The sequence below is a fragment of the Amphiura filiformis genome, chromosome 10 (assembly GCF_039555335.1).
Source record: "Amphiura filiformis chromosome 10, Afil_fr2py, whole genome shotgun sequence".
Lineage (NCBI taxonomy): Eukaryota > Metazoa > Echinodermata > Ophiuroidea > Amphilepidida > Amphiuridae > Amphiura > Amphiura filiformis.
This window is the reverse complement of record NC_092637.1, coordinates 9,576,035-9,598,171: the sequence shown is the minus strand read 5'-3', so window position 1 is coordinate 9,598,171 and position 22,137 is coordinate 9,576,035. Positions and strand designations below refer to the sequence as shown.

At 36.4% G+C, this 22,137-nt stretch overlaps 1 protein-coding gene across 1 annotated transcript; it reads left to right on the top strand.

The window, feature by feature from the left end:
* Positions 1 to 489: 489 nt before the first annotated feature.
* LOC140163226 (uncharacterized) lies at positions 490 to 21,326 on the top strand. The gene is made up of 12 exons (XM_072186624.1): positions 490 to 495; positions 1,271 to 1,348; positions 3,272 to 3,403; positions 3,750 to 3,977; positions 8,871 to 8,982; positions 9,558 to 9,718; positions 12,771 to 12,950; positions 13,203 to 13,429; positions 18,456 to 19,039; positions 19,447 to 19,892; positions 20,354 to 20,527; positions 21,120 to 21,326. Exons 1-12 carry the CDS (start codon positions 490 to 492, stop codon positions 21,324 to 21,326), a joined length of 2,535 nt encoding a protein of 844 aa, XP_072042725.1.
* Positions 21,327 to 22,137: the final 811 nt, after the last annotated feature.

The following is a 22,137-nucleotide window of genomic DNA, read 5'->3' as shown; positions in this document are numbered from 1 at the left end:
TCAATTCATTGCGACAAGTATCTCATCAAACACTATTTAAGCCAATCAATAATACTATTAATGAAGAGGATAATAAGCTTCTACCTATTTCTATAGAATAGTTCTTGTCGTTGTTTGCTTTGGCTAAATCCTGTTCAAGTGGTGGGTTACAAAGCATTGTATTTTGTCTAGGTATGTATAATCAACAATTAACAATGAGGGGACATTAATTCCTGAACCTCGTTGACTTGGGATTGATTTGAAATGACCGCCAATTATGACTGTTTGATATGTATTACCAGAAATGTGGAAAAAGAGACACATGTAGAACCAATAAAAGATATAATTTTGGTGAAGGAACAGAGTTCAACAAACCATAACCCCGCTTCTGGATATCGTTTGAAGTCAAATGATATACCATTTTAAAGCTTATGATATATATTTTCTAAACACGAAATAAAACAAAATTGACCGGGCCGACTTTACGGTTTTTAAGGTGTCCTCATTAGCATGAGTGTAAGTACTTTTTATGTGAGAAATATTTTAAAACAACAATATAAAATAATATAATGTTAAGTCTTTGTCATTCTAAATATGTATACCTTATTGTACTTTAAATGTAGACCAACAATATGTCAGTTAAGTTATGAGGCCCAAATATTTCCATTAATCCAGGGTTAAACACCAACATTAAACATTTAATTTAAACACGCTTCTTAGAGACAGTGTAATGGGCTATTCAAGATGTATTCCGCACCCCCCCCCCCCTATGGAAGACATTTAAAAAGAATTCCAGCAGTCATTTTTAGCAAAGATTCCGGCTGGAGGGTATGGAAGACATTGAAATTAGGTGAAACTCCGGCTGCTAAAATAAACGATAAAACAAGAGTGGGGATTTTGAAAGGCCATGATGTGCCTATGGAAGACATTCACATTTCTTAATATTCCGGCTGGAAAATGGTCAAAAATGCTCCAATTCTAGCAGAATCTTCACTTATGATGACCATCTCGATTAACCTATGAAAGACATTTACTTGAATTCTGGCTGGAAACAAAAAATGTTCTAATTCCAGCTGGAACCCTATGGAAGACATTTACATTTACGTGAATTCGGGCTGGCCACATTAGACATATTACCACAATTCCAGCAGTGTCTTCCATGGGGTTTTCCTGACATGTGAATTCAGGCTGTCAATTTAGCCCCGAATTCCGGAAGTGTCTTCCATGGGGGGGTGCGGAATACATCTGGAATAGCCCAATGCAGACTTTTATTCCTTTCTTGTACATACAGGATGGTAATGTTCCTCTTGACTATTGGCCAACGAACGAACATATATCTGAGCGGAGGGATTTTGTAAAAAGTATTAAGGTATGTACATTTGTCGTGTTGAAAATTGTTATTAGTGTTCTGTGCTGCTTTGTGTACAAAATTTTGAATATCTTCAATTTGTCTGTTTTAATATCGAGAAAAAATAACTCTTCTAACTACTTAAGAAAACGGGATCAAAATGAAATATAATGTTTTTGCTTTTATCTTTTAACTTTACCCTGTACGCTATAAAATCGTACAACATCTTATAAGGGAAACCACTATGCATGCATGCATGCATGCATGCTACGTGATGCCATTGCGCAATCCCCTAAAGTCATACATACGCACCAAATCGCTGGCCAAGCCAGCATAACCCCCGTGGCACGAGGTCGGTGATCGTGTGCATGACACCCCAGCAAACACAAAAACGTTTTAAAAACGTTTTAAATAAGTTATATTTTGGCTTTTGGTTTAGGTAAAAACGTTTTAATAACATTAAAATGTCGGGTTATATAAAGGTCATGATAACGTTTTAAAACGTTTTGCATGAAAACACACTGCAACAATATTTTTAAATGTTTTCAAAACATGTTATTGTAAACTATTTTTGCAAACATTTTTACCAAATATTGTGTCAATACTTAAATAACATTATGTTAAAATATTTGAACCCAGCAAACGCAGAAATGTTCTTAAAATGTTTTTATCAAAACCTTTTAATAACATTTAAATGTCGGGTTATATAAAGGTCATGAAAACGTTTTTAAAACGTTATTGAAAATATTTTTCAACCCCAAAATAACATTCTGTTTAGAATGTTTTGTATCAAGTTTTCAAGAATGTTTTTGGAATGTTATTAAAACGTTTTTATACCCTTTATATAACCCGACATTTAAAAGTTTTCTGTAAAACATTTTTGTTTGCTGAGCAGTAGATTATCAAAAAATATTTTTTAAGGTTATGAAAACGTTTTATACTCTTAATATACCCTTTATATAACCCGACATTTAAACGTTTTCTGACAACCTTTTATAACCTTTTGCGAATGATGTCGAAAACGTTTTGTGTTTGCTGGGACTCGAGGTGGCCCAGGGTCAATTCTCGCTATTCGCAATAAGGGCGCCGCCAGCGGTATGTGATGTAATCGTGATGTATCATGGGAAAAGGTCGACATCCAAGTCCGCGCACTACGAATATTACCATGCTATTACATAGGAACACGTGACAATATTTTTTAGTTTGTCAATATAACGGTATTACACGCAAATCGATAGAGAAAAAATTAATTGTGCACATTTCAAATCACATTATTAAGTATTATTGAGTATCGATTCGCGTGTAACACCTTTATTTTGACAAACTAAAAAATATTGTCACGTGTTCCTATGTAATAGCATGATAATATTCGTATTGCGCGGACTTGGATGTCGACCTTTTCCCATGATACATCACGATTACATCGCAAACCGCTGGCGGCGCCCTTATTGCGAATAGCGAGAATTCTCGGGGGTATCAAGTCAAATTCGTATTCTCTTCTTTTCCGTTCCTTCTCTTCCTTCCGATAGCAAAAAAACATGTTCCTCGTTAGGGTTAAGGCCTATGTATTAACCCTAACGCTATAAAACCTTACAAAATCTTGCATGGAAAACCACTGTGCATGCATATGCCACGTGATGCCATTGAGCAATCAACCTAAGTTATGTATACGAACCAAATTGCTGGCCGGGCAAGCGAAACCCCCCGTGGCATGAGGTCGATGATCGTGTGTGTGGCACCCGAGGGGTCCGGGGTCAATGCCCTGGGGTACTAAGTCAAATCTTTGTTCATCTTCTATCATTTTTCGTTCCTTCTCTGCCTTCTGATAGCAAAAAACCATGGTCCGCATTAATGTTAATATGAGAAAAACAAAGTAACGCCTGTTGAAATAAAGTATTTCGACCAGCTTCTTTAATTTGATTGTTGTCTTCCAAATATCCAAAGGCTTCTCAGCGGGCTTCTCAGATGTCTGCGTTATTGAAGAAATCCGGCAGTACATCTGTAGAAACTATCAAGCTGTTCTTAGTTGGGCATCCAGCAAAGGGGAAGTCTACTTTGAAGACATCTCTAACAACGGTAAAACATTTTGGTGGTTTATGATATTTTATGATTCAACTAATCCCGAATCACTTCGTGGTCAATCAGAACTCATGTCTATGCGTGTTTCCCAAGCCTGCCTGCATGTTTCTCACATCAACAGCAACAGGAACAAAAAGTATTGATGAATTGTTAAATGTTATTGATAATAGTTTTGTTCATAAACCTTTTTTATTGAAAATGTTATTGATTGATTGATTGATTGATTGATTGATTGATTGATTGATTGATTGATTGATTGATTGATTGATTGATTGATTGATTGATATTTGATTGATTTCTGTATTTATGAGCTTACCACATTATTCATTTATATTATACACAGGGCGTACTTAAGTCACTATTCATGATCCGTCACCATGAGAATCGAATCCCCACTCCCGGAATAGAGGTGGAAGAAAAGACGATTGGAGGAGCAGGATCTTTCATGATATGGGACACGGCAGGTCAAGTTGAGTTCCATATCACCCATGCTATGCTGCTGGGAACAGGACGAGGGGTATTTATCGTTGTCTATAGCTGTTGCGATCTAGAAGAGGAGCAGAAACAACAGGTATGATATTTATTCATAATAGCATCTTTGTGGTAGTGACGAAGTGGTAAGAGCACTCTGTATGGTGATTTTATCAGCACGTATTTAATATAATAGCAAAAAAAACTTATAATAGCGCATCACACATAAGATGTCAATGCGCATACAAACCAAAGCATAAAATAAAAACAGTAGTTAAAAAAACCATTAAAATACTTTAAAACACTATCAAAGAAAAAGAGAAAATGGTACTTATGAGTCGGTAAATATAAATGCAAATCAAATATAATAATAATATTTTTTAAAGCAGTCATTTATATTTTATATAGGGAATTTGGATATAAATGAATCAATTCAAACAAGAGAAAACATTGTTTTGCCATCTTCACAAAAACTTCATCATAGTGAGTGAGGCAGGTAGGTTGGGAGGTACCACAAAGGGGAAGGAGGAACTTAAGGTATACACAAATGCATGATAGGAAATGAACCGGAGTAGCTTTTTGATAATAAAACAAAAGTCATCGAACTTAGTAAAGAGTCAAATTTAAATAATACAATGTATTTCTCCAGTCATAACAATTTAAAAAATGTATAGTGTGACCTATCTACTGTATGATATAGCGTTCTTGAGTTATTACAAAAATGCTCAAAGGCCAAAGGCTTCATCTTTTCAAATAAAAAAAAAACAGTTTGTACTACCTAGAATGTTTTGTTACATAGGTAAAGTAGCCAAAAAGGTCAAAGTCAATAGACTTCAATGGAAATTGACCTATGTTGCTGCATTACCTAGGAAGCGAAACATCCTTGATAGCACAAACTATTCCCATGAAAACATAAAAATGACATACTCGTATTTCGTCAAAATGGAAATATTTATGTTTTGACCATGGACGAAAAAGATAACAAACCGCGTCCAAGCAGTCAAAGTCTCAGCATCACCCGATAATTAGGGCCGATTGTTCCATGAAATACGACAGGCAAAACTACTACGCACATACCGCGTATTTTTACGGCCTATCACGTAATCGCTTAGGCATGCAACGCGAAGGCACTCAACGCTGGCGTGATTGCTAGACACGGCACGATCGAATGATCGGCCCTCATGAATATGCAAGAATTTACAGCATACAATGCACGGGGACTTTGACAGTTGATACATGGTCTGTAGTAGTCTGTGGTTTTTACCCCCTTGGTGTGCAGAAATGTGACCTTTGACCTACCCGTAAACGTTCGCCTAATGGCGCTATAGGCTTTCCTGATATAACTGGAATATTACACACAAACTAAAACAGCCCTCTCATAATTCTTGTTGGGATTTTTAGAGGAGGGAGCTTTCTATTTGTACATGCCATTTATCCCCAAGGCGAAAGAGGCCCAGTGCGCCATTAGGCGAACGTTTACGGTATTTGGCAATAACTCAAGAACGGTAAATCCTAGATGGGTCAGACTATACATTCTTGTGACTGGAGGAATTGTTAACTTGACTCTGTGCACAGTGGCTTAACTCCTATGCGCTCTGGGGGGGGGGGGGCTGCGCCCTCGGGAACCTGGACTAAGGGGCACCCAGGCCTGGATACCATTTCGACACGATAATACTTTGTTATAGGAAAGAAGTTGAAATCTTTATCCACTATGCATAGCATTACTCTTCATTTGGGTGCCCCCATCCGGTTCGCGTGCATTACAACATATATTGTCATTTGAAAGACCAAAATTCAACTTGATTATACCAAATTAGTAGTATTTATGCACATTTTCGTGCGCCCGCGCGCAATTATTTTAGGAAGAGGGGGTATTTTGTATTCTTGCCCAGCAACCGCAACCGCCTAGCGACCGCCTTGCTACGTCACTGCCGGTAGTGACGAATGATCAAAAGTAAAGATATTGTAGAAAATTAATACTTTTTTTATTAACATGAAATTAATTTGATCTGAAACACTATTTGTAAGTTATTCGGTAGGTAAACCACAATTGATTTGCTCTGCACCAAGCACACTCTTGGTAAGGGGCACCCGATCTACTTTCGCCCGGGCACCCTGATCCAAAGTTACGCCACTCCCTGTGCAAAATTCGATAAACCTTTTCCCTCTAAAAACGAACTTCAACATGATTGGTTAATAGCGCGTAAAAGGGACGTTGATTCATTTCATACCTTCATGGAGAAAAGGAATCGTAGAAAATAGCGCACGATGTCGGTATTTTTACAAGGCAAAAGCAACTTTCGAGGCATTCATGATATAGTACCTTCAGGAACGAAAGTTTTCTATTACTAAATCATAACTTTTGAAGGTGAAAAACTAACCATTGGCTGTTTTTCCGGTTCGTTAAGCAATTTCAATCATCACGAAAAGTCATAAACAAACCATCACTGACTTTTTTTATATCATGTATGTTTGTGTACCACACACTCTTAGAAAAAAGTGTGCTAAAAGGGTTCTTCCCTTCTCCCGCATATGGAACCCTTCATGGTTCTCACAGGAACTACTAAAGGTTCTTATGGCACTCTGGGGAACCTTTGCAGGGTCTCTGTGCACGCTATAGAACCTTTAAGGGTTCCCCAAAGGGTTCCTAGATTTCCTGGAACCTTTTTGAGGGTTCAAGAGCTAGAGTTTCATAATACGGGAGAAAAAAGGTTCTAATCAATGGACTTCGGTTATATATATAAATGCGCTTTTATAAATGCGCACGTGACCAGATGGCCAGCGCCATATTTGCATTACATCACTGTCAATCACTGAAATGGTGACCATTGAGGAAGTGGTAACAGTTGTGACCTTGTTTCGTGGCTAGCACTCATCTGACTGGCAAGGAACATTGGCTGGAGATTCGATGCTAATTTACAAGGATAAATCATGGATCGAGGGTAAACAATAGATTACGTAAATTTATTTATTTATTTTTACTTATGTACTTACTTATTTTTTTATAAATATTATTTGTTTCCCCTTTCGGCTAGGCAACCCCCCCCCCCCCCCTTACACTCATAAATTAATTACCACGACAATAATGTGTATGCCGATGTAACTTGCCATACTGGACGAATAAACCATGCATCACAGACCTGAATTGTACGTCAAATTGTCATATAACGTATGAGCGTAATGTATATTATACATCTTCCTCAACATCTTCCAGCCGAATGATTAGATCATGTACAGTCATCTACGTGATTATACTCTAAGTTGTACGTCAAAGGGTGTACAGATTACCGATTTAGCTAGACTTGTTTCAAGTCCTTTGGCGTCCATAGTTAGTGAACGTAAAATTCATGGAAGCTTTACCACATCTTCCAAAAATTTCTGTTTCAAAATTTTGAAGTTATTCTTTCGAAATAATTATTTTCCATCATAACTTTGTAAAAATCTATTTGACATTTGAATTGTTAGGCCAGATAGTGGACTTTCTTATCTTACTTTACTCCAGGCATACTGTGCACTGCAGGGGTAGTGTTTGAGCAGAATGCCCACCATGCCCACAAGGCACAAATCCTCCCTAGCTCATGATGTAGCCAGCGCCAAGGACTTGTAGAGTTGGTAATTGATTACATAATACACCATGGGAGGGTTTCAGTTATTTTTCAAAATCTGGGAAAGTCCATTTATTTTAGTAGGTTTGTACTGCAAATTATTCACAAAATGTAAAAAGAAAGATATAATATTTATACAAATAATGTCACTTCATTTATGATGGTTCAGCTTGATTTCCCCAGAATGGGATATAGTTCTTCCTAGTTGAACATTTCATAACAAAATCATTAATTTATTTTTAAATGAACTTCAACGTTGGCCCTTTTTTAAAGTTATGATTCCCAAATAGCAGTGACTTAAAACAGGGAAGCCTGTGATTGGTTTCTTCAGATCTGTGTTGCAGATTATTTGCTCTGCCATTCATTTGTGTAGGGCCAGATTTAATCCAATTACAAACCCGTCAAGGCTTTCGTCCTACACAAAAAATCTGACCTGACTAAAATTTTGAAGAGTCCAGTTCTACCACTGATTATACATGGGTCCTATGAACACTGATGAAGAGCATGAATAGAGACAAAGTAAGGAGAAAGTCTTGATCAAGGCTACGATTTAGCATGCGGCGACACAAAAAGGTGCTTAAAAACACATTTTGAATTTGTTTTGGTCCATTTTGATACTTAATTGAATGTGAGCGAGCGAATGAGTAAGTTAGGGTTGAGGGGGTCGGGCGAGGACATCTAGCCTATTAGTTCGAGAGAGTCATTATTCCGAAAAGGTCTAAAATTATAGTTAAAATTACGGTCAGGGTTATGTTCAGTGGCGGCACTACAGGGAGGGGGAGGGGAATATTTCTCATGACTCCAAAATAAATAAATTCATGACCCATTCCTTCCGAAGAAAATGACAGCCCCTAAGTTCCCTATCATCACGTTCAAAAATTGTCAAATAACATCATCGGCAGCTACGCAGTTCTGACCTTAATGCCCGTAAGAAGCCCATTTCGTCATCAATATGGCGATTGCCAAGCCCATTTAGCACGGTAATAATGAAATATAAGTTTTTAAATCAGGTATATCTAGCTTTTCCGTCATTTTTTTTTCCGTAATGGAAAACCCAAATAAAGAGTTTATGTTTCGGGTCAAATTGATTTGCCCTTTGCAATAAATGCCACTATTTTGCAAGAACAATTTTCCTTGCAACCTGTCATTTTCGCCTATACTTTTGCGTGTGGAGTTTGTGTACATCCGGGTACCTTACATCGTTGAACACGGTATGGCGACTTGTAGATGTCATGTGCGCATTTATAAAAGTGCATGTATATTATATACCCAAAGTCCACTGCTAATTGGCACCCTTTTTTCTAAGAGTGCATGATGATGATGTGAATAACTTCCGATAACTGCCTACTAATATACCAAGCTGATGTATCAATCAATCTTAATTCCAGCTCAAGTACTGGTTGTGCTTCATCAAAGCTTGTCACGATCCAACAGAAGACACGAAACCAGCGATCCAACTAATCGGCACACACGTAGACCAGTTGAAAGATGTTGAAATGGGTATTTTGGTCATTTACGCTTTTCTACCTTTTATTTATATTGCTGTATTTCAGCCATCGTTCAACCTCTAAAACAAATATTGCACGACATTGACATTAGTTAAGTATACCTACTCCGGTCAGGGGGCGACTCTGAATATAAATTATGATGTTGTTGTGTGGATACACACTTGGGTCCTGATGGGACCAGGTTCAAAACAAAGTGCTCAAGCTAGGCTAAAAAAGCATAGGCATGCTGGCTTTGGGCCAAGAGAACAGAAATGCTTAATCCAATCTTTACTGCCACTTTAATAGGCTTAATGACTATTTCTTATTATGAACAAAGGAATATGAAGAACACATTGAAGACGCCAATTATTTAGCGGTTCATCTTCAGTGCACTCAAGTCACAAGTCGTAGACTACATCCATATGATCCTATAGAGCAATGCAAATCACGCATATTCCATCTTCAATACGGCTTTCCATGCGGCGATTTTGAAATCAAAATCAAGATGATTTTGTTATGTATATTTTAGATACACCCGTTTCGTATTCATCCTTTAATATTTTGGTCTGTTTTTTCGTCTTCTCCTAGCTGCGGCTTTATCCACAAGGCATGTTGAGTACCTTCAAAGCATATTTCAAGATCATGTCCGTCTCAATGAACACGTAATCCTACTAGACAGTCGCCAAACAAGGTCAAAAGCAGTGGGAAATCTGAGGGACGCCCTCAATGAGCTTGCTAAGCCATTGCGAGTAAGTGAACACACATGGTATTGTGTAAGGAAATAAGACTAGATGATGACAATGGACAATTATTATTATTATTTATATCCGTGGTGACACTTCAGGGTGGTAACGTGTTGATGAAGGGGTATGCTGAAAGAAAAGAAAAAATGTAGTGATTTACAGGAATTCGCTTACTGCGAATTTTAAGACTCAACTGGAGACTCCAATGACTCAGACTTGATTTATGAGTCATGACTCGACCTTCTGAAAACATAAACCCGTAACTCATTTACTCTATTTCTAAAAAACATCTTTAAAGTCACAGTTGAGCCCATCTGTTGGTATGGTATTATGCACCTTGATTAATGCTTTCAAAATCAAAAAGAAAAATTAAAATATCTCATTTACTTCTTTAATTATGATTTTTTAATTAAATTCGTCAAAATGCCATTATCGGCCATTTTTTTTAGCATTTCCGAAGTTAAAGTTAAAGACCATTGAATGGTACCCTAAAACATCAACAAAAAAAAAGAAAACAACATTATTTTTCGGAGATTTTATAGCCGTTATAAGTCCAAATTTCCCGGAAATTCGGAAGATTTCCGAAAGGGAAATTTACGATATCTCAGGGACGGAAGGTGGTATGAAAGTCAAACAAGCACCAAAATGTGTATTTTTATCGGCACTATAACTTAACACCAAAACTCAATTTTGAAAAAATTGTCCCTAAGCATGAATATGAATATCCACTCGTATATGGTCCCTAAGCAGTTTTGCAACTTTTCAATTAAGGACATTATTTATTCGTTTCATTTCAATTCCTTCACGTATGATAATGCTCTGATCATAATGTACAATGTTTAAATTTTTTTAAGAATATCTTACCATAATTAAGGAAATTGTCTGCCGTATCACATACCGGGGGGGGGCAAGATTGACTGAATTTTGATGTCGTCATTGGTTTTACACGTAAACATGAAAATGTCTCAAATAATTCCAAACGTGTATGTATGCATGTTATCAAGCACTTTTTATCAGTCTAAATCCGTTGAGGTTCGACAATAAACCTCATTTTAATTACTGTTTTTTGAATTTTTTGTATGAATAACGCACGAAGTGTTATGATGTATACTAAATATTTCCACCCGGGTATAGCAATATATGTGTGGTGTAACGCCCGCCACACAAGGGGTCCTGAGATCGATTCCACTCCCGGCTATAATCTTTTTTTTTTCCTTCACATTCATTTTGGGTTTTTGTTGAATATATAGAGTAGAACATAATAAACTAATGTACCAACTTTCTCAAAAATGTTATAAAAAGGTCGAATACGTCAGTATGTGATACGGCCGACGAAATGTTGTATGTATGTGATTATGTGAGTATACATGTATATATTTCCATTGAAAAGCTCCGTCAGTTTGGATCCAAATCTTGCAAAATTCACATGGAAGATCGGGAATATACAAGAAGTGCAATAAACTATATTTGGTTGAAACGGTCCAATTTTTAGGCTTAAACAGCTTAAAGCTGTATCATGCTAATGTATACAGATGCTTTTGAGTCATTTTCAACTTTATTTACAACATTATTCACTTTCACAGCATTTTTAAAGCTTTTTTCGGATATAAAATGTATCTATTTATGACAAGATAGGTGGCGCTATTTAGATACTGGAAATTACTCTTTCAGGCTTTTAATAAAAATAATTCCTTTTATTTTTTGATGAAATATGCTTATAAACTTTCTTTGTTGCTTGTTTCACCTATTCAACCTGTTTAAATGGCAGAATTGATTAGCTACCCCTTGCAAATTAAGAAATATGATATTACGATAAATAGCGCCATCTATAGTTTGCATTTTCTTAATAATGAAGCCAATTCTATATACATCAAACAACCGTGCTCAAAACCGGTAAAATTGTGGTTGGATGCTAAGCAAGCATAACACAGAATTACTAGACAAATCCAACCATACGTGTCCTCGACCACCTGTGTATCTACGCAAGCGACTCAGCGTGAGTACATGCGCTACGACAAAGTAGCATAGCCAGGTTTTTAGAACGGGGAGGGGAGGGGGCAAACGTGTAAATACACCGACGGAAATACTTTTGAAGACGGAAGTTGTTGATTGATCCTTTCAATACATCTACACATGTCAATGCGCATGTCTGCGGCGAACCTATACACTGTTCCGTGGTTAATCTTTTTTTGATTATATTAACCGTCGGCAAAATAACTGGTTATTCTAGTCAATTAAACACCGAGTTGATTGAAAATGACCCAATGGTCAAATTAACCACGTCGAATTAAGAGTGTATGGATGTGTATATGGGTGTGTATAGACGAATCCAACGAGCCAAGTCATGATCGGGATTTGGTTGTGACTGCCCAATTTGGTGGATTATAGCCGCTTAAAAAATCGATGTAAGATTTGTTTGTGTTGTAAACTGTCATCATTCTTTTGTCTACGTGTAACACGGTGATAGAAAGCAGTTTAAAATACCCTCCAAGGCCGCATCATTTCACATTTTAGGTGAGATGGAGCCGCCGGGACCCAGCTATGGCTGCCATCAAGGTGTAGGAATGCGTGAAATTGCATTCGTCTATAATGTACACATTAAACGCTCGACAAAAGTATCAGGACATTTTCAATAGGGCAATGTAAATGAGCACCCCCTCGCACCCCGATTAATGTTGACTAGTACGGGTTTTTTTGTTTTGTTTTGTTTTTGTTTTTATTTTTATTTTTGTTTTTGTTTTGTTTTTGTTTTTGTTTTTGTTTTTGTTTTTTGCTCACGCGCCCTAGTGGCACCCAACATTTATTGATGCGGATATGGAAGGGTTGCGATTTTAGTAAAAAGTTATATGCCATCTATGCTAGCGTGAAAGGTCACACTCTGCCCTTTATTTTGATATATGACTTGCCAGTACTACTAAAAAGTCAACGGGTTTTATTTTGTCGACGCACAGCCCTGCAAAGGGCTTTCCTGTTGAACTTTGATAAATTGCTAATTTGCTATTTATGAACGTCAGCACAAGATTTTACATATAATTCTTATCCTTTTTTACAACATCAGGGTGAGCTTACTCCAAAGCTCTGTGATGAAATCATGAAGCGAATATCCTCATGGTGTAAGTCGGCGCTTCCGCTGATGTACTTCAAACAGTTTGCTGAGAAAGTTAGACAACAAATAGACAGACTTGTGAAAGATGAGACGTTGAATTTGGCACTCGGTTACCTGCATGACATGGGACAGGTATGCAGTTGAAGATATAATGAAAATAATACTAATTAATTGATAATTCTTTAATGCAATCCTTACCCTATTAGTACAACGTATATAAAACCTAAAATAACAATATCTAAATCTCTAGATACTATTAACAGTCACCATAGGCTATTTAATAAAAGGCACTAAATTTGATGCCCTAAATACAATATCCTAATCTCAAGCTACTATTAAACTTTAAACTAAACACACTCGTTCAAATCTATTCTTGTGTTTAAGGTACATCATGCAAGACTGAGAGGTCGCGACTCCATTATTATTGTGCATCCTAACTGGCTGACAACTACCATCTTTGCCCCAATATTTGCTCCACCGGATTTCCGGGAAGACTACCCCGGGTTACCTTTGAAGCCAGAGTACACAATAGACGACCTGAAACACTACTTCAAACTTAAAGATCATAACCTCCTGGTAGTTCTTTTGGAATATTTTGAACTGGCGTACAGGTGATCTTAATGTTTATTAACGCTAAATGCTATAATTCGTATAGCACGAATTTACTACGTATGCATGCATCCCAAGTGATGCGATGACACAATCGCCTTCAGTCATATTCATTCACACGGTTTCGTTGGCCATTCCAGTGCTTGACACGCGAGGGGTTTCGGGTTCGAATTACTCTACCCTGCGCCATTCATAACTTTGGCTAGCCCAATTTTCTTAAGGGAAGGGGTATGAACGTTTGGACAGTATTTATTTTGGGACATTGGAGCACATCAGACATATCGAATTGCATTCTGAATACGAAGAATGTCCTTCTGATATCAAATAATTTTGATTTTTTGAAATTCGCAATTTGATACACACTTTATGGCAAATCATTAAAAATTGATATTTTTGATATTTAACAGTACTCGAGGTAAACTTTATAAATCTGATGATTTATACTTAAAGTGTATGTAGGTGGGATGAAACGCCGACGATCAATTGAAAATTTTGACATTTCGTATTGAAGATATGGATTTTTTTTTCCCAAAACACCAAAAAATTAGGTCATTTTGGGAACAAAATCCATATCTTCAATATGAAAGGTCAAAATTTTCAATTGACCGTCGGCTTTTCCTCCCAGCTACATACACTTTAAGAATATATCATTAGATTTATAAAAATTTGAAAAATATCAAATTTTTATAATTTGTCATAAAATTTGTATTATATTGTGATTTTCAAAAAATGAAAATTATTTGATATAAGAAAGACATGCTTCGTATTCAGAATGCAATTCGATAGGTCTGAGGTGCTCTCATGTCCCACAAAAAATACTATCGAAACGCAATAAACGCTCATTCTACATCCCTTAACAGTACTCGAAGTAAACTTTATAAATTTGATGATTTATACTTAACGTGTATGTAGGTGGGATGAAAAGCCGACGATCAATTGAAAATTTTGACCTTTCGTATTGAAGATATGGATTTGTTTTCCCAAAACGCAAAAAAAAAATTAGGTCTTTTTGGGAAAAAAATCCATATCTTCAATATGAAAGGTCAAACTTTTCAATTGATCGTCGGCTTTTCCTCCCAACTACATACACTTTAAGAATATATCATTAGATTTATAAAATTTACTTCGAGGACTGTTATATATCAAAAAATTTGAAAAATATCAATTTTTTATAATTTGTCATAAAATTTGTATTATATCGTGATTTTCAAAAAATGAAAATTATTTGATATCAGAAAGACATGCTTCGTATTCAGAATGCAATTCGATACTTCTGAGGTGCTCTCGTGTTGCATAAAAAATACTGTCGAAACGCTCAAAACGCTCATTCCAGATCCCTTAACCCATCTAGAAATGACCCACTGGATAGCACAACATAGGGCGTGGATGATCGTGCTAACGCACTCTTGAGGCCTTCCTCAATGGACTTGATTTCCCTAAAAATGACAATTAATCGATCAGTCAATATCACTGAGGCCTACATGATATACACATATCATGTGTCCTATATCAAGTTTCAATTCTTACATAAATGCAGAGCTTTTTTTCAAAGGGATTAAATCCATTTTGCATAGTTCTGAGAAAATCAGCTTTCTTTTTAAATAATATTGTTGCAACTCTTTGACGTTTTCTGACCAATGAAAAATACCATAACTTGAAGCTTAAAAACCGGTGTGATTTCATTCTTTGATTTTCACTGTATTTTCTATGTATTTCTTTCGTCAACAAGTGCATTTAATCCCTTTTGGAAACAAATAGATTTGCCCAATATTCATATAACCGCTTTACCAAAAATTGTTTATTTAAAAATAAGGTGCACCTGAAAGACAATGCCATGCCACTTTGAACTCAATTAAATACCACTTGAACTTTTAAAATTAAAATTTCATTTGTGAGAAAACTGTCAATTTGTACAATTTTACACACTTTTTGAAACAATACAATAATCCCATTGATTTTATGTTTGCTGGATTTCATATTATTAAGAACATTCCTATTGTTATGGTACCAGATTTGGAGTCCCAAGGGATGATGGAATGAACGGGAACGGGAATGACGAAATCACGAAATGAGCCAGATGAAACAGACACTAATTATAACAATTTATTATGAATTTACATCATCAGACAAACTGATAAAAATAATATAATGTATGTATTAATATAAAGTCTTACCAGAGTTACATCGCATCATAATAAGTATAATTGAATATGATTCACGTGCAAGACATGATGACAATATAATCGTCATCATGTTGACCAATCTAACTAATCATCATGAGCCAATCTGATTCACGCACGTCTGATTCGTTTACAGGGTTAACAAGGAGTGAAGTCTTTATTAACGCACAAACAAAACTTCGCTTCAGTCAGTGCAACTGATGCACGGATATAAAACGACGTTCACTTGATGAATGGTTACCATGGCTTATTGCACTATGATCAATATTCAATTATCGAATTTATCGTCACAACACTATCAATATTTTACCACGAATAAAATAACCACATTTCCGCCATTTCCCGACGGAAACAATTAATAACTTCTTTCTTCACCTTCTCTCTTTATTCTTTCTATCTGTCGCCAAAAGGCACAGTGCTCGTTAATTAGCCCTTACTCTCGGAGGGGGTTTTGGCGACTGGAAGGGAAAGAAGGGAGAAATAAAGAGAGAGAACGAACAAATAAGTTGTTGGCTCTGGGTGGGATTCAAATCCGACACCCCTCGCATGCCAAGCAGTAGCCCGCTGATACCTAGCCACCGGTCTTACGCTGGCCGGTCGTGCCCATATATCCCTTAGGATGCTTGCTCATCACACCCCGTGGGATGCACGCACGCGCCGTGAAGTTGTTTGTAGTGTTTTGTAGTAATCAGGCTTGTTAAGGTTAATCTCTAATTTTCTTCGCTGAGGCCTGCATTAATGCTATTAATGAATCCAATGTGAGCTTCAGTACTTTTTAGTCAAAGTAATTTGTGCCATATCACACCAATCATATTTTTATTTGAAGCCCTTCGTAACCTATGATGTGACTTATTGTAAAATACTCTACATTCACAGTTTAAAAGTCAATTTATTATAAAATGAAACTAAAACTGAATTAGACTACAAAAATACGTATTAAAATTCAAATTCATTTAGCATTTCTTTTACCGTCTTGGGTGAGAGATGGCGATGTGCTGTACGTGCGTTCATATGAGAGCGTACATACCGCTAGTCTCGAATCCAAGTTGTATTTCTAACAAAAGAGTACCAGCCGGCTGGGTCTGAGACCAACAAGACATCGGCCACGGGATGGCGACAAACAATAAAAATAGCGGTCTAGGGCGAAACATGCCCGAGTTTCAGCATGTTTTTTTTTTATACCGGTGATATAAACATGATTGATTGTAATTCAGTGCTTCCCGAATATTACGGTTGCCAAAACAAACACATTTCGGTAGGTTAAGGACCACTACGTGAATAAATCATGACTTTATTTTCAAAATTACTGTTTCGTGGGGAAGATTAGTACAAAACTGTCAATGTCAACGTCCTCAGTGCGTTACACGTGGAAGTATGTATTAAAAATGGAAATTGCAACCTCCTTTTTATACGGCTGATTTCACACACATTTCAATGGACAATCTGTTCGTATCATGAACCGCACGTACCAATGAAGTCAAATTTTAACACCTCACTGCTGATTTCTTATTACAAAATGGATCGTATTAATAGCTAGACTTTCCTTAATATGTTCAATATCCATGGATAGTGTTTTTGAATAGTTTGACCGGCGTATGGGAATCGCAGCTTTCTAATATTAAAACCACTTGACTATTACTCCCACCATCAAATCCCTGAATTTTAAACTATTAAATATTGCTCTCGAAGTGATTTATTTATTTATTTATAATAATAATAAATAAATAATTGAAATAAATCGAAAATTATTTAACGAAATGTAACATTGTAAAACGTTATGAGTATTAAACCTTATTTGTTTTACAAATCTGGGCCAATTTGTAGTGTCACACATCATTGCGTCGGGTCACAATGGTTCATTATGTAAAAAAGAAGAAGAATACCAAAGATTAAGTTTTCTTTTACAAACACATGAATATCCCTGGCCTACTGTATTGTTTGAGAATAGACTCAGATGCAACTTTTAACACTGTTTAAAACGGTCTCTTTTTTTTACATAATGAAACATTGTGACTGAACGCAATGACGTGTGACACTGAGATTTGGTCCACATGTGTAAAACAAATAAGGCTACCCATATCTTTTTACAGGTTTGCATTTCGTCACATATTTTTCGATAATAATAAAACAGCATTTATGTAGCGCATTGTGAATCAATGCGCTTTACACTATAATAAAACTGCATACTTAATCAATTTACAAAATATGAATTTAACTTAATAATTAAACAAATATTAACTATGCATAAAATAGCAGGCCAGCTGCACATTACAAAACAAGTATTGAAAGCATAGACACAACCATCTTCATCCGAAGGATAGAGACGCCTGTGAAAGAAGAATGAAAGACCCACCGATGCAGCACTAGAGCCAATCCGTGGGCCTCACATGCCCCTCAACACAACCAATGCAATGATAAAAAAAATGACATTTGTAATAAAATACACACAAATTTAAGCACTATTCTCATAAAATAATCAACACATACTGATACAAAACTGAAATCAAAATATTGGGCTGGTGAAACAGCTTGTATACTATAAATTGCACTCAAAAACCCGTACATACATGACAAAAAAATTAAGCGACAGACACCACCATCTCCCTCCAAAGGATGGGTACGCATGTGTAAGAAGCATAAGAGACCCATCGATGTAGCATCAGAGCCAATCGGTGGGCCTTCCATCCCCTTGAACAATATAAACGCAATCAATTTGTTTAATCTATGGCCTATAATAATATGAGAATGAGAAATACAATAAATAGTAATATATATTTTTACGATTTTAATCACATGTACATGCAATTGTATGTCAATTAACGATGTTGTTATTTTCCCGCAAATATAGAAATGATGATGGCTCATTTATCATACCTGCCAAGTTGCCTGAAAGTACACAGGAGATTGCGTGGGCTGAGAATTCAAGTGTTCAGAGATACTTCGGGCGCAGGATTGAATGTCGAGATGAGAGCGACATGTTCGCCATAGACACATTCCCTTGCCTGCAAGTGACTGCGATGAATCGCTACAGAAGAAAAAACGTCAAACCAAAGTTGTCACGATCTGGTGTGAAAGTGTTTGGTGCAGTTGAAGGAATGGTTCAACGAACGCGAGACAAACGTGCAATCCATATAGCAGTCCGTGTTAAGGAAGGTGAATCAGAGCTCAAGAAAGGAATAGATCAACTACAGGAGATGGACAATTTATTATTTGACCAAATAGCAGAGAGATCAAGAGGAACCGACGTGACTGTCTCCTACCTGAGTCCAGATGACCTGAAGAAGAGTAGTAACTTAGTAGATGATGTGAGATTCTACAACGAAGACTTAATACACGACGCAATTAATACACGTGACGATCTTGTCAATCCGGCCACCTTTGTTCAAGAATCAGTTCATGATGTATTTCCAAACACAAAAGAACGAGCAACAGGTATTGCAATAAGAAACTCGAGATATCGCTATATTGTCTCTTATCCTTTAATACATGTATCAATTTTCATACGTCATCTGATGATTTAATGCGCAATATTAAGAAGTGACTCTAACAACATCGTCTCCCAGATAATACTTCCCGTTAGAAATGTCATAAATGACTCATAACTGCTTTTGCATAACTACATTTACCATGAGATATACAAGGAAATTGTCTTATACTATGTTTACCACAATGGATAGCAAGGTTTTTTTATAAATATTATAATCCAAATAAATTTCAAATCTGAATTCGGCATTCTTACACAATATTATTACTTCCTATAAATTATTTAGATCAGTAGTAATATTTACATTCATAACATTAGTCAATTTACTATTATTTATTATTCTTTTTTTTTTCAGATGTACCCGACATTGAAAATTACGCAAAGGTGTGTGAAGCAGTTCAAGTGTTGTGTTATACCAGTCTTCCTACTGTCCAAGCAAGTGTTAAGAAGTGGCATCAGACGCATCAGCAGTTAATGCAACCTTGCCTTGGAACAGCACAGTGCCTACCGCGCAGGAAACCAACACCCAAATCGGGGGCGTGCCAGCCTTGCATTCGTTGGGGAAATGCTGTAAAAAACGAGTGCTATCCAATGGGAAAAGACGTCGAGTGGAGAAACGTGAATGCATCGTTGTTTCACAAGGACCCTGTTGAAGTAGCCAAAGGTTTTGTGTTCAAAATCCCGCATGGTCTGAAATTTACGACGTTTGGTGATTTTGATGTCGGTGGTATTCTGAAACTTATGATGACATTCACTGATTATCACAATGGGGATCAGACTTGTTACAACAAAATCGAACAGGTACTGATATAAGAAGCCTTATTTTAAGTGTGCATTAAAGATTAAAACTAAGCTAAAAGTACACTGCACAAAATGTGTCTAAAGAATATACACATATCTTGCAAACGATTTGCAATCGCCAATTTGTAAACGTTTTAAAACTTAAACACCAAACTGAATGAAAAATATTAGATTTAAATCACGAATCACCAAACATAACATATTATGTAATTTTTAAACACAAACCATCAAAACTGTAATCATATAAAGGTGTTTATTTTCTAGACACCGTTTCTGAAGTAAAAACATAATGTTATCCCAATAAATAAATCTCTCTTAGACAATTTAGCCACGAATCTCACATTATACCGAATGGATGTTTAGTTACCTGAATTTGGAATCTAAAACAAAATTACACTCAATTTTTATATATTCTTATCAAACTTTCACTGGTATTCAAATATTCAATTTGCAATTCAAAGGTTCTGGACATCAGAAACAGCCTTTCCCACAAGAGGGTAGAAGATAACATGGCCATATCAGACAAGCAACTGGATCAATATTTTGATACCATTGACGATCTTGTCACTTCACTGGAGACACATCAACCATCACTGAAGGGAGATGACATAGGCCTAAGATCGCAACTCACACAGGTTTGATAATTGATTATCTGTACAAAGATATATACAGATGCTGTTTACATTCAATTGCTCGAAAACTCGTAAGAATCTCCGCATTTACTATTTTTACTGTATCGTCTGAAACTTAATTGTTTGGGTATTTGAACGCCACAACTAAACATTACTAAATAACTGGTGTGGTTGAGAAATAAATTCGCTATTATATACTTTTTGAATTTTGACAATTGACCACACCGTTCGTGTATATAAGAATTTTACGAAACTCTCTCATTTTCAAACGTTTCCACGGATTCAAATATCAATCGATGATCTGTATTCGGAGTGCTAATCACTGCGCATCATCATCGCATGGGACGTCTATTGTCATTAACAGATATTTGACTCCATGGAACGGGCTGAAAATTAGATGATTCAAAGTATGTGATAGCTGATATATTCCACAACCTCATCAGTTATTTAGTTATGTTTCGTTTAAGCGTTAAAATATAAAAAAATCAGTTCCCGACGATACGGTTCTTTCATTATTTACCATCACCATATTTTCTATGCTGTATGGGTCCTAATTATTGTATAATCTCTGCCTGCTGAAAATGTTTTGATACAGATAAGGCAATCGGCAATAACAGCGGGCATGCAGGACAGAGCACTGGGGGATCTCTCAGACGGTTTGCAGCAGGCGTTAGACGAATGGCTGGAGAAGAACAAGAAAGGCATTGCAGAAGCTGTTTGCGAAGAATTGGATCCTCGCTTGGACGAACTGAAGCAGGAAATAGTAACAGACATGAAGAATCTGTTAGTTGGTTCACAATAAATCCGCCTCATTCTAGTCATGTCTTCCCTCAGGAGTGTACTTTACGCCTACAACCAATGGTGTGGTATTGGTATTGTATAATCTCCTAATCATTTTCCAGGCGGTGCGGTGTACTTTGAGGGCCAGTATTTATCCCAGTCTATCATCAATTTGTGCTCAAAAAGCAGCTGCATTTTTTTGGATATTATATCCACGAAGATAGAATAATAATAATAATCGCAACTTGGAGCCTTTATGTTTAAAACAATTTTATGTATTTCAATAAGCTCTAGCTGTTAACTTCTTTCCCTCGTGTTGACCCCCTCACAACCACGTCCATTTCCGTACTAAAGTGACGTTGATAAAGTATTACCATCAGCTTGAGTTTACTAAAACAATTATCTGATCATAAAGTAGCGTAATGCGCCTGTGTGGATTTCATGCTTCGTAATAACAATTGATTGAAAGGTGCACTGTAGAAGATTGCCGATTTACCGCTGTAAACAATATGATTTTCCTAGACACTAAAATTCGAAAATCGTTCTGTTCGCCTAACAGATTTGTGCAAATATAGAGGAACAATGTTTTGGAGCTCAACATAGCTTTGGAAACTCTGTGTCCAAAGTTTCTCCTTCGAAATCCGGTGGGCACCAAAGAAAAGTGTTTCCTGGAGAGTTATCATCATTATTTTGAAGAAAATTAAATTTAATATAATTATATTCATCATGTTCACTTCATGAAATGCATGAAATTATTGCGAATACTCGCAATAATTATTGCAAATATGTGTTATAATCGCATCTTCAGTTTGAGTTCGTTTATTTTAATGCAA

Excerpts from the sequence above, each read along its gene's own strand:
- LOC140163226 (XM_072186624.1), top strand. Across the intron at positions 1,349-3,271 it reads ATTTTGTAAAAAGTATTAAG|GCTTCTCAGCGGGCTTCTCA; the intron begins GTATGTACATTT and ends AAATATCCAAAG. Across the intron at positions 20,528-21,119 it reads TAAGATCGCAACTCACACAG|ATAAGGCAATCGGCAATAAC; the intron begins GTTTGATAATTG and ends GTTTTGATACAG.